Below are 13,674 nucleotides of genomic sequence, written 5' to 3' on the forward strand. Positions count from 1 at the left end.
GGCAGAACAAATTAGACCCGGCCTCGTTAAGGTTCTAGACAAAACAAAACATATTAGGTTTGTAACTGTTTACAGAAATTTGTAGGGTCGCTAAAGTTCATAAAAGGCTCGGCTCCGCCTTGCCTTCTATTGATTTAGCCGACCCCAAAAGTTTTGGTAAACAGTCAGTAGCAAACCAAATAAATAATAATAATAAATATATATATATATATATATATATATATATATATATATATATATATATATATATATATATATATATATATATATATATACACGTTTGATTATCGGCTGAAATTTATATCCTGCTTTCATTTATCCTTCCTTTTCTTTGAAACAATTCCCTCTGTGCATCCAGTTGATGGTGGATCACGATAAAGATGATATACATCGTTATTTCAACATTCCTTTACAGTTAATTTAATACTGGTAGAACAAATGCATCTGCATGCAGGATAACTTCAATTTAAATAAGTTCTCCCTACTGCAAAGTTATGATATTTCAAGAGTACGTCATCTCCAGGGTACGACCTCTCAGCATCCGCCAGTTGGTGGCGGTATATAGGAAACGCAAAAACGAAAGTGGAAGTAGGTTTAGAAATCTGGCGACAAAAAAAGCGCTACAGCTATGCTTAGCGCTTTAAAAATACCAGCTTTTGAACTAAGTCAATTTTTGGCAAAATATTGCATATAGGGTACACCATTTCAATGGATATGGGTTGACAGGGATTATGGATACAGTTCACATAAAAGAAAACCCGGTTTGCTGTCACATTGACAGCTTTTCACTTGTTTTTGGCCGATTTATTCTTCATAAATTTTGAATTATCATATTCAAAAGTTAATGAGATTTAAGAAAAGGGGATTTTAACGGCATACGTGCACGTAAGAATCGAATCAACGTAATTCTGATTCTATACAGGAATGAAATAAAATAATACATTCCTTATTCTTCAAAGAATAATGTGTTAATGTTTCCAATGAAATGTTAGAGAGTTCATGCTATGATATCGCCTGATACTTCTATCCAGTATGGATATTTGCAATAAAAAAAAACCACAAAGATATTGCAAAGTATGTGTGACATTTTTTCACCCAGATTTACTTTAAAGCTGAACGCCGCTCATAAATAGGCACAGGTACCTTGTATATAAACCCTTCGATTTCGTAACACCAGATTGCACACCTGAAACTCGTGGCCGACGTGTGGTATTCCTTTCGTGGTCTTTGGATTTAATGCATTTATTTCTTATTTATGTGCATATTCTGTGTGTAAATGATAAATTGACCGATTCATTTGATGTTAGTATTGTTAGTATAGAATTCATCCTGGAATGAAAAAAAAAGTGTAAAATTTAAAAATTTCATCGCGACCGAATAACACGGCGAGGGTGTACGTCCACACAGGTGAGACCTCTACAGCAGAGTACTTTGAACTGTTTTGAGGTCTGTGCCCTATATAGGGGTTGAAAGGACAGCAGTGATGAAAAAGAAATATGGCAGACAGTGCCTATTTACGAGCGGTGTTCAGCTTTAAAAAGCTTCGGGTTAGCGACGGTTGTAACGAAATCTAATGGTTTACATTTTAGTTTTTACAATTCTAATATGTTATATAATCTGCACAGAGCAATCGGAACAGGTTTTGGTTTCAGAATGTCTTCAAGGATTTCAAATCTGAATGACACCATTAGAAAAAAGTTCTATATATTTTGTTGTGTAAATAATTACCATGCCCTAATTAATGTTCTATTAAAAAGAAAACAAAATACATGTATACCATAAATGTAATTTATTAATACCACAGTAATTAAACAGAAATAAAACCAATACGTAGTGATCAAAGTTATTTAAAAGTGTTCAATTAAATATAAAGGTACATTAACAAGCTTAACAGTTATATCCAATGTAAGTAGCATTATAACTAAAAGTCAAAAATGTAACATTAAAAGCAAAGACATATATAGGTATAAATAAGGTAGAATTTTAACTTAAAGCGATTTGAAAAGTTACATTAAATAGGAACAGATAATCAATTCCTCTATATGCGCAAACATATACATGTATCTGGAGTCGGCAACATTTCAGCTTGGTCATCAGCTTTTATGAATATTAGACATCTATGACACCAATCAATGATGATAAGACGGGAACACCAAACACATCAACCTCACAAAGAGTGAGAAACTCAGTTGTTTTGGAGATCTTAACGAACTTCCCTTCTGGTAACGTCGGACAGTTGATGACGACCAGCTGTGACGCAGTACCGGGACCAGCAAAGAAACCACAGGGAGTGTTGACATCAGATTCTGACAGCCCTACAGTGACGTTAACATCACGCAGCTGGTATGACAAATCTAGATAAATGTCAAATGACAGGTGTAAACAAGATGCTGTTATCTTTTGTCGTGTAGGCCTAATTATCGTAAAAATAAGCACAATATATTTATATGTAAATATAACACAGGAAAAGCCTAACCGAAGTGTTTCCCCTAGATTACACTTCCCTGTACTTGTTTTAATTTTTATTGTTTTGCATGATTAACTCATACAAAAAGGCTCATATTAAGCAAAATATGATTATTTTGTTTTTAACGTAAAAAGAAAAAAAAAAGAAAATTTACTGTGATAATTCTTTAAGAAAAATGTGATCAATAAGAATGATTAAAGTTTGACGAGATCTTGCTTTGGTGATTATAATATTGTCCCGGGTCATAATTACAATGAACGGGCCTTATATTGATCAATAAATTTGTTGAAAGTAGACATATGTTAAGCACCTTAATTGTATGATGAGGCAGGAATAAGTATGCTAATTTAGTTTCTTTAGCCGGTTATGTGATTTTTTTCTGCAATGATGGCTACCTTTATAACCCGCATGAATCATCAAACAAGTATTATTACACATACATATTTTCATGTATCTTTTAACAAATTAATAAATTGGTAGTAATAAGTAGGTTATTTCCACTAAAGGACTGTTAGTGTACATTATATACATCAGTACGTTAGCGAAAAGTAACAGCCAGATCGTCCCCTATTGGAATTTGATTCTGACAGCATCATGATTGTTTTGTGCAGTCCGTGGTATTATGTAGGTCGCTATACATGTAGGTTTTGACCAATCGATGACCGGGGCGTGTAGATTTCAGTATTGTTGTTTCTATAGAGCTATAAATTTACTATAAGTTTTCGCAAGCAATAGAAAGAATCATGCTTGGTGGATGTAAGGATGTCATTATTGTTGTAAATGATTGACATCACGTGTTATTTACAACTATCTTTATGACAAGGGAAAACGTTAATTGTGGAGTAGATTTTTGTTACTATTAGCAGTGTAATTGAGGCCCCACTATGCATTTGTCATTAGTAATCACTCTATCATATTCTCTGCAGTGACTTTACGTCAAGTTTCTAAGTAAAAGCTTACTGCATGTTCATCTTCTTGACTTTTTTTTCTCCTCTTTTACCTACTTCCAGTATACTACATGTGTACACCAATATATAATGGATGTTTATTAAAAAAGGAACAAAATGCATGAATTGAGTTTCTTAAGTCAATGGTTAAGGTGAAACCAAAGTTCTCTTAAAAAATTATTAATATTTTAGATATTATATGTAATGTTTTCTGTGAACATCGTAGGAAACGACCTAGACGTGACGCTTTTATATTTCAATAATTTGCAAAAAATAGATCTGAATAGCGCACATTAATAAAACTACTATGCAATGACAGTCTTATAACCTATAACTAATGGCATATAATTGCATTGCATTTTACAAATCAAGAGATCGAGCTAAACCTGATATTATTTCCACTTTATGAATCTAACTGTATTTCAAATTGAAAAGTACCTTAGCCTTTAAATTATGGGACTTGAAATTTTGCCGCAAACCCACCACCAATATAAAGTTCTAATTTATTTTAACAATGTATCAAAATTCCCACTAAAATAATATAAAATTCCATCTGAACCCCTGGTTTACATTTGAGGGTTACCTTGGGTTTACTTTTTAAGAATTTGTGTTCACTCGGGTTTACTTTGGGTTACTCGGGACTTGCTTTTGGGGTCAACACTGAGGTGAGAAGCTGACTCGTCTTTCATCTTACTATCCTACTGTCTGTAATTCCCGCCCCTTGTATATGTATATTTTAAATACACATGAACCGTCTGTTTGCCGGGGTATACTTCTGATCGGGGTTTACTTTCTGTGTCCGCTATGGGTTTACTTTGGGTTTACTCTGGGTCCACTCTAGTAAACCCGGAGTAATCCATGGTTGAGTTGGGATTTACTTTCTGTTAGGTTTGGTCTGATCGATACTGTAGTATTGAAATAAAGGTGCATCATTCTAACCGTATATAGTCAAAAAATATAACTTGTGTATATGTTACTGATCCCCGACCCCCCCCCCCCATTAAAACAAGATATTTGGATCTCTTAAAACACCAACGTTTATAACTTTTTTATAGTTAATAAATGATATTGTTATACTACATGTATAAAGAGGGATTTAAAGAGTTTCGGATAAAACAAAATAGTAAACCCATAGTTTTGGGGGCTTCATTCGATTGAAGCTATGAACCAATTAATTAGAATTTAAACAACATTTTCCTCTACATCTGGTATACTTAGATTTTGTAATGTTGTTGTTAGCTACGCTTACCTGTGTATAACTGTCTATTCCTTTGTTAAGTATTTTGACAGTTGTGATGTTATCCATATAAGGTATGGACATCAAATAGCACAATCAAAATTTGCAATGTTGTTACTTTTTACACTTACCTATTCCGTATTTATCTATTCCTCTGTTGAGTATTCTGACAGATGTGATGGAGTACACAGCCTGTAGATCCACCCTCCACCAGGGATATCTGTCGCCATCACCTGTGTGTGCACACTTGTCTACACCAACATCTGTTCCTCTGTTGCCATCCACTGCAAACGCGGCGTCATAGTCAGTTTTCGTTGATGATTGTTTGGCACATTTTCCTAATGCGATGTTCGGCAGAACTGTCAACGATATTCCAAAACTAAATTTTTTTTATGATAATGAAAAGAACATACTATTTACTACATGTAATGCTAAATTTACTTTGATAGATAGAGCTGTATTTAAAAATGTACAATTTCAGCGAAAAGCCAATTGACTTTTTTCAACACTTTTCATCAATATGTTACATGCATGTCAAAGTGCTTCTTATGCCGTGTCAACGTGTTAAAAAATTCTGAAATACGAATTCGATTAAAGGAACAAGTAAAACAGAAATAATTCTATAAATTCCCGATGCAAATAGTCTTATTTAAGTTACAGCATTATTTTACACATCAGAAAATTAGTTTGTTTTCACGCGGAGTTTTGTAATAAAACGAACTGTTTTTTTTTATCGCAATAAAAATAACTTAATCACTTCCGAAAAATAATGTTACATTGTGTCAGTGTGAACATTGTGAACTGGTTCTGAATATACAAAAGTAAGGTTTGCAATGAAAACGAAAAAAAAGATAAATATGGAATATGAATACAATATCTGACAATACATGTACACTATATATAGTTTCACGGTAGGAATCCTATTCCCCTTAAACTAAGCTGCTTTTAAAATTTAGATTTAAAATAAATTATGATTGGCTCTTGCTTCTTTTACCTAACATAATAAAAGATGCAGGGGTTTATATTCAAATATTTATTCAAGCAGAGATTTAATGTTTAAAATGGATTTACGTGTGCTAGGTTTTTTGTTCTCATAAAGTTTTCAAGATAAGTGCAGGTTGGAGAAGGTTGTACCTGATAGTGTTTAAATGCAGAACTGAACATCAGGGGGGGGGGGGGGGGGGAAAGAAAAGATTAAATTGGAAAAAAGTACAGAAAAGAAAAATGTCGAAATATTTAATAGATATGAAGTTATTGATTTTTCAATGGTTTCCGCCATCATTATTTCAAGAGATTAGCCCTTTAAAAACGTTGCATAAGCTTAATCGCGTTTTTTTTTTTTTTTTTGCTTAGCTGTACGTGTTTTATTTCATGTTTATGGGAACATTTTAATTGTCAATCGTTATATTTGCTAAATATAACTTTTTTACAATCATTGTGCATAATAACACTTTCACTGCGTTGTTCTTAACCGTTGGCATTGTTGGTGTCTTGAATGTGGCTCAGTACTCGTGGTATCGAAAACAAAATTAACTAGAACTTTTTTTTTGTCTTCAACAAAAAGTAAGGGCTTTTCGACACCCCCTGTCCCTTTTTTGATTGTAAATGTCAGGTAAAATCGTATCTATTTTTTTTTTAATTTACAAATTCTTCACCGCCTCGATATAATCAGTTGCCTAAATATAACCTTATTAATAATGCAATTTCAAAAAAAGATAACTTCAAAACTTTAAATTTAAAGTAAACATACTTTTAATTTCTAAAAATTAAAAATCAGAATTGAAAATTAAAAATCATTCTAAAAGAATATTTTCAAAATGTTATTAAAAAGTAAGTATTCCTTTCTTGAATATAAAACATGGTATGCCTAGAGTATTAATGTTCTACGTTCATTGAGCAAAGCGATATAACTCTTTCTAAATCACTTTTTTCAACTTTTAAAAAGTCGCAATATTCATGCCCTTAAAACTCCTGTCCTACGGACCATAATTTTTAAATTGTACTATTTACTTAAAACTTAAAACCGAAAAGATTTTAAAAATCGGATGAAAAATAAAAAAAGATACAGCTAAAGGGCTGTTTACAGCTTTGACCCCTCTAGATCCCTTATCTTTCCAAATTTTAATCCCAAAACCTTTTCAGGTCTGCAAATTAGGTCCCTCAATATGAATATTAAATATGATAATATTTACTTGAAAACTGTTTGAGAAAACGTGGCACGCGTAAATTCAGTATAACATTAAAACACCCATAGACGATTTTTTATCAACTTATAAAACCGGAAGATCTCAATGGTTTCAAACGAAACTTCAAATATATGATAATTATGACAGTTTCAACATTTTCCATTCCTCATTTTAAAAATTTGGTGGTTATTTCAATTTCTACTTTTTTCAACCCCCCTTTTTTCATAGTTTGAAGTCTAATATCTCGAAAACAGCGAGAGATAGAAAAAAATTGTCGCTTACGATTTTTTATATCATACTGTGAAGTATCTAAATCCAAAATTTCTTAAGTTTCAGTCAGAAAATAAAATAGATACAAAGGTCCATTTAATATTTTGTTTTTTGCATGTGTAATTCGGAAGTATATAAAACGGAAGACCAACAAGTGACATACGGGAGAAATAAACAATTGATCAAAGAATCTAACATAAATTTTTTTATTATTTGGTTCCGTTTTCAAAAAGTCGCTGACGAAACTTTGTCGAGAAGAATAATAATAATAAAACAGAACGAAAACAATAGGTCTTTTCGACCGAAAGTCGAAAAGCCCCAATAAACCCGTTTCATTTAACATGTTGTGTTATTGAAACCAAACAAAAAAAAGTCTTGGTTTTATTAACATGCATTTAAAATACCATTTATCATTCAAAACTAAATCATGAATAAATTACTTCCTCACATATCAAATTAGCATATTCACCTTCACAAACAATGTCGTATTTCCACTCTCCGTTTGACTGACAGATCAGCCGTCCTGAACCAGACTGGGAGTATTCGTCAGCACACGAGGCGTGTATCCTCCTGTGTATACCAATGGCGTCCTCACGTCGTGTTATATTCAGGTCTATTCCTTTTAGATCGGGTATTCCACAACCTTATGAATAAAGGCACATAATAAACAATGAAATCTTACACTGAAATAAATTTGATCAACACCTAGGTCTAAGGATAAGAGGCTACATTTTACTTTTACAAAAATGTATGACAAAGTTGTCAATTTTTCTAGTTTATTGTGATATTTTCTTTAACTGACAGTTAGTTTAATAAATATTTATATCTAACAACTTGAATTCCTGGAAGTATTATAGTATATCGTGTTAAATTTAAACATAATACTTGTCGACAAACGGGCTTTTATAAATGTTGTTTAGATGAGTAATTTGTTAAAAAAGTAAGCTTTCTTTGACACTTGAGGTTTTGTCAATATGCATAAGGAAAACCAATTATGTACATGTAACACATGTATATTTTTAATGGTATCTATTTGCATTAAAGCAATGTACCGGATGATTTTACCTGACAAAACACATTCAAAGAATTTATCCTCGGAATATGTCTTGTGTTTACATGTCTGGTTGATTCCACAGGTTGAGTTCGAACAAGCTCCAGCCAGCTCCTACCAAAATAAAACATTGATGAACACGAGAGTTCACCGTAAATCTAACTTATTTAACCTAGTCTCAAATGTTGAATGTTTATTTAAATGTACAGTTTATATGTATAATTGCATGAATGTTTCAAAATTGTATGCAACAGAGTTTTGAAGGTTTCAAATTGGATCACTCAGATGACAATTTTCCAGCCGCATGCCAATTTTGCCAGAAGCGAAAAAATATGCTGTTCAGTCTGAATTTACGCAATGTGTGACATATAACATAATCGGTGACACTAATTCCATTTAATCAGTCTTTGCATTTATAACATGGAGGGATGCTTTTTGTTATGAAGTATGAACACATATACACTATTGTTTCATTACATACCATTTTTTATTAGCCGGGCTCTGCTGAAAGCAGAGTCCTGGCTGTAGGCAGGCAACTCGCCAATGTTAATATAAATAGCACAACTTGAAAAGTAAACAAAAAACAAAACAGCGTCAAAGTTAAAGCTTCCGCTATACCACATAGCTACACAAAGAGCCACGTTTTAGCAAGTGTTGGCATTTAGTTGTGTATTTTTTAATTTTGAAAGAATTGTCTCTCTTTTTTAATTTTCTTATTAATAACGTGTTTTAAAAATAAGACATGCATTTTGGAGAAATACAATGCGCATGAATTTCCATGAACTACTTTGCTGCGCGTTGGAGAAATTGGGATTGAATATATAACGATTGTTGCAAAATACAAGGCAGCAACTGTTGAACTTTTTTCTACTAGACAGACATATTTTTGTTTATAGCCGCTTACAAAATTTGGTCGCTCTCTGGCGCTTTGCCGACATTAAAAGCATGAGAGAGAGAGAGAAAGAGAGAGAGAGAGAGAGAGAGAGAGAGAGAGAGATGTTCAGTCTTTACTACACAATATGCATAGACACACCAAAAGAGTCCGGCTTTCGGTACTACAGTACTTTGATTACATTTTCCCAGATTATTTTAATAGCGAATTCACATATCCTATTCCATGGTCAAATTGGTTGAGACTCCCATTAAAAAATATCTCTTCTCTTTAATCTTTTTTTTTTGCTATCAAATGGTTGATTTTAGATGCCACAGGAAATGAACACATCTTGCTTGATTTTCTTGTTCATGTTTATTTTCGATGTAAGCAAAGTGCCTTGTATAAAAGAGGTTTTATGTTTCATATCGTGTAGCCAATCCACAAAAGAAGATGGGGGAATAAGATGGCGCAAATGCCCATTCGGTTTAGTAGTGAAATACAATATTGAATTTATTTTTTCCCAATTAAATCTATTCAAATATATTATAATACAACTTTGCAAAATAAAAATGTCTAACTATAGTCAGTTTTAAATATATTTAACAAAAAATAAGAAAAAAAATTGTCGGAAATTTTGATGGTATCGAACCCGTAACATAAAACCCCTAGATATATAAGGTTAGCTTATGCCAGGTACTCTAACCACTGAGCCATTTCAGACACAACAAAGTGGGCTTTTTAAATATTATGTGTGACTAAGGCCACGAACTACCGGACTTGTGTTTTTTTTTCAAAACGTTCAATTGTTGGGATACAAAATGATATTTTTTTTAGTATAGTGGGTCATCTGTCCACGTTTTTGTTGATTGAAATCGGTTTGTTTTCCAATAGACCTTAATAAGTCTATGAGAAAAATATGGAGCACAGACCCACTCTATAAAAGAAAATGCCTTGAAGTTCTAAAGAATGACAGTATTTGCAGGTTTTGATACGTGATACGTATACGCCTGTTTGAGTCAACATATTCCAAGTATTGAACACACCTTTAGGTAAAAAATCAATGATTCGTTAAATATATATTTCTGCTCTCACTTACGTAATTCCAATTGGTTCTCACTAATTCAATCGATACCTGAAGTGTTCAGGCTAAGACAAGTGTATATAAGTTTAGATAAGTGTTAAAAATCTGTGACAACTGTATAAGCTGAAAGAAAGGTGCTGAAAAGGTCTGCATCTTGCATGGTATCGACACTGGATGCCAGAGGAAGGAAGTTTGCGAATTCAGCCTTACTATATAATTTTACGAGCCTAAAAATTAACCTGTATAATAATATTAACATGTACTCATTGTTTGACATGGTAAATTAGTAAGTACGTTGACGTCATGGAGCGACGCGTTTCTTTGAACAACGCATGCGGCTATTGTTACGCGCAAGACAGCAAAATTTAAATATATTCTAATTCAATCAGTGGTTTTGAAAATTGCCTATTTAATACACTCTTTTGCTGGGACAGTTCGGTCGACGCCAATACGATAAAATCACCGGGTTTGCTTCGAATTTGGGTACTTTTCTTATTGGTCAATAACTAGGAAACATGCCTATAACTCGCCGTATTTTTCACATTTATTCCATTTGATAAAACAGAAATATAATACGTTATACTCCACTTTGTACTTATTAAAAGGATAACTCGTCAATTAATAATTCTAACTGAATGTTAACCTGCAGTACCGATCAGACCGAGCCTATCACCAGAGTAAACCCCAACTAACCCCGGATTCACTTTTTGGGTTTACTTGGAGTTTACAGTGGGTCCACTCTAGTAAGCCCGGAGTAAACCCAGAAAGAAAAAACCCAGTGTTTAATTGGGGTTTACTTTCTGCTATGTTGGGTCTGATCGGTACTGTACATATGACAGTGAGAACTAGAGGTACTGTGGGCAAGCTCACAATTGATACCCCCGCTAAGAAAAAAAATCATAACGCGTGTATTTTTGCTATTATAAAAAATATTGGATGAATCTATTTCATTGTCCATTTTCTATAAATAACAACTGCTTTATTTTAAAACTGTTAATGCTAATAGGAGTAAACAAACCAATTTCTATCCTTTAATTCCATTTTATTTTAAGTTAACTGTTAAAGCATGGGGACATTTGCATCCTTCTGTTAACAACGATGGCTCGAATCAAACGAAATCCACATGTCAATTAGCCATTTAATATTTAAACATTTTGAAATATTGGTATACTGAGCCCGATTTTTTCCGAAAATATTTCTCCACACATTTTTTTCCCAAAGAAAATTTTTAATCGGGGCAGGCCATTTTCAAAACGGGGATGAGAATCTAAAAAATTTTTTATGTTGCCTGAGAAGAGCAAGCTTTGTGTCAAATTTTGGCTTCTAATATTTCCACTAATACGAGACTTGACACAGACAGAATTTAGCATTTTGGAAACAATGATCTTGAACTTCCTCAATTGAGGTCTTGACACATCCTTTGGTCATAAGCAATATTTGTTTGAGGTAAGAACTTCCAATGTTTCTCCATAAGGAAGATATGGACCGGACACGATTGCACAGACAGACGGACGGACAAGGTGATTCCTAAATACCACCCCCCCCCAAACTTTGTTTACGGGGGGTATATAAACGTAACATTTGAACTGTTTGGTTTTGTATTTCTTTGTCGCAGTGAGGACGTTCAGTAAACATTTAATTACATTCTTTTACACCACAGTCAGGAAAAATGTCCAAAATATACAAAAATGTGTACATTATTTAATTAATAACTTTAATTAGACAATTTTCAAAAAATGACTTTTAGTTAGGCGGCTAGACAATGCTATCGTTCGCAGTACTTAGGTATATTGATCTCGCCAAACTTGTCCAAAGAATTAAAATTGACCAACAAAACTAGAACAATGGAAAACAATAGCAACATATAGTTTACATATAACATGGTGATTACAGACTCAGAAAAGTAACACTTGTCTAGCCTTGTGCCGTTTATAAAAGATATGAATAAAGAGCAATGTATTCATTTATCAATATTTGGTTCAGGTTTTTTAAAAAAATTTTAAATAAATGAAATGTTTACACCACTGTTGTTTTTCACTACATAAAATTTGAGAATGTTGAACCTAAAACGCATTTACAAAAGCATAGAATTTTTATTAACGAACTCTTTTATTATAGCAGATATTATCATCTGGTGGAATCTCACTAGGTTTTTTTTTAGACTACAAAAACACTTGAATCTAACAAAAAACTCATTTTTCTTTGAGAAAAAGATAATAAAAATGGGATTGATATTTATCATATGATTTGCAGAAATATATCTTAGCATGTTTGTCAACCATTTAAAGTGAATAACTGTTTCAAAACACTTACATTTTTTTTGCACATTTAAGAAAAAAAATTAAAAGTACTATCCTGTTTTTAAAATACAGTGAGTATTGTGATTTATCAGGAGAAAGTACATATCACAATAATTGTCAAAGTACATATCACAAAAATTGTCAAAGTACATATCACAATAATTGTCAAAAATAAAAATAAAAATTACTCGATAGTATTGTCACAGACCATATGAATAGTAAATAGCCATGTAAACATGTGCTGCATTTATATATATATATATATATATATATATATATATATATATATATATATATATATATATATATATATATATATATATATATATCGTCTTGGGATAGAGTATAGATTGTAGTTAATATAGATTCTAACACATTTACCTTAGGCCAGTAACCATGTGCTGCATTAATATCTTTGCACAGAGTATAGATAGTCGTTTTTTAAGGATTTTAACAAATTTACCTTTGGCCAGTGCTCCTTTTCACTGTATACCCATCCAGCACTCTCCATGTACCTAGTCTCTGCTGTCGTCTTTTTTTCGTAATTGATTTCACAGAAATTAGCCCCTTTGTAATAGTTTACAGATTTACACCGTGGTCTAACCAGACATTCTAACACACAGTCCAGGAAACTGACTTCTGTGAATGATTGGATCAGTTTCCGGTCCAGTCTGTGGCCGCGCTGAAGTTTAGAGAAGCCCGGTTGTAAGCTGCCATAACACGGTACAAGGACGCTAATTAAAAACCACGGACATCGAAAGATTTGGAATTGCAACATTGTACTGTAGAAAGATACAGTTTATTTCTACATTGAGCAGAGCGAATGCGCACTTCAGAGTAATAAATTCTGATACCGTTTTAGTTTGTATTTTGTATAGAGTTTGTATTTTAAAGTTTCGATTTATTGACTAATGTGCAATCAATAAGCATTTAAATGTTAAAATAAATAATTAATCCGTAATCCAGAATTTTGGAAAGAATGCAAGTTCGTCGCGTCGATCAGTTCTAGTCTATCTACCTTTGCTAAGGTTAAACATAAAATCTTGAACAACTATTAATTGCCTCATAAAATATACTGCAGTTCATATGACATTTTATTTTCTCTCTCTCTTTTCTCTCTCTCTCTCTCTCTCTCTCTCTCTTTACACGCTATATTTCGCCCTTGATCATATATATGTTATATATAATTTTATTGAGACGGTGTGATTATTATAAGGTACGAAATATTTTGTTATTATTAAATTGTGGATTTTTTTTAAAT

The 13,674-nt window shown here is 32.6% G+C and overlaps 1 protein-coding gene across 1 annotated transcript; it reads right to left on the minus strand.

Annotated features, from left to right (window-relative positions):
* Positions 1–1,833: 1,833 nt before the first annotated feature.
* Positions 1,834–13,273, minus strand: LOC128172671 (uncharacterized). Its single transcript, XM_052838443.1, has 5 exons — positions 12,877–13,273; positions 8,173–8,272; positions 7,577–7,750; positions 4,783–5,010; positions 1,834–2,354 (listed from the first exon to the last, which is right to left on the minus strand). Exons 1-5 carry the CDS (start codon positions 13,189–13,191, stop codon positions 2,110–2,112), a joined length of 1,062 nt encoding a protein of 353 aa, XP_052694403.1. The 5' UTR covers positions 13,192–13,273; the 3' UTR covers positions 1,834–2,109.
* Between the last annotated feature and the right edge of the window lie 401 nt (positions 13,274–13,674).

This window comes from Crassostrea angulata, chromosome 2 (genome assembly GCF_025612915.1).
Source record: "Crassostrea angulata isolate pt1a10 chromosome 2, ASM2561291v2, whole genome shotgun sequence".
NCBI lineage: Eukaryota > Metazoa > Mollusca > Bivalvia > Ostreida > Ostreidae > Magallana > Magallana angulata.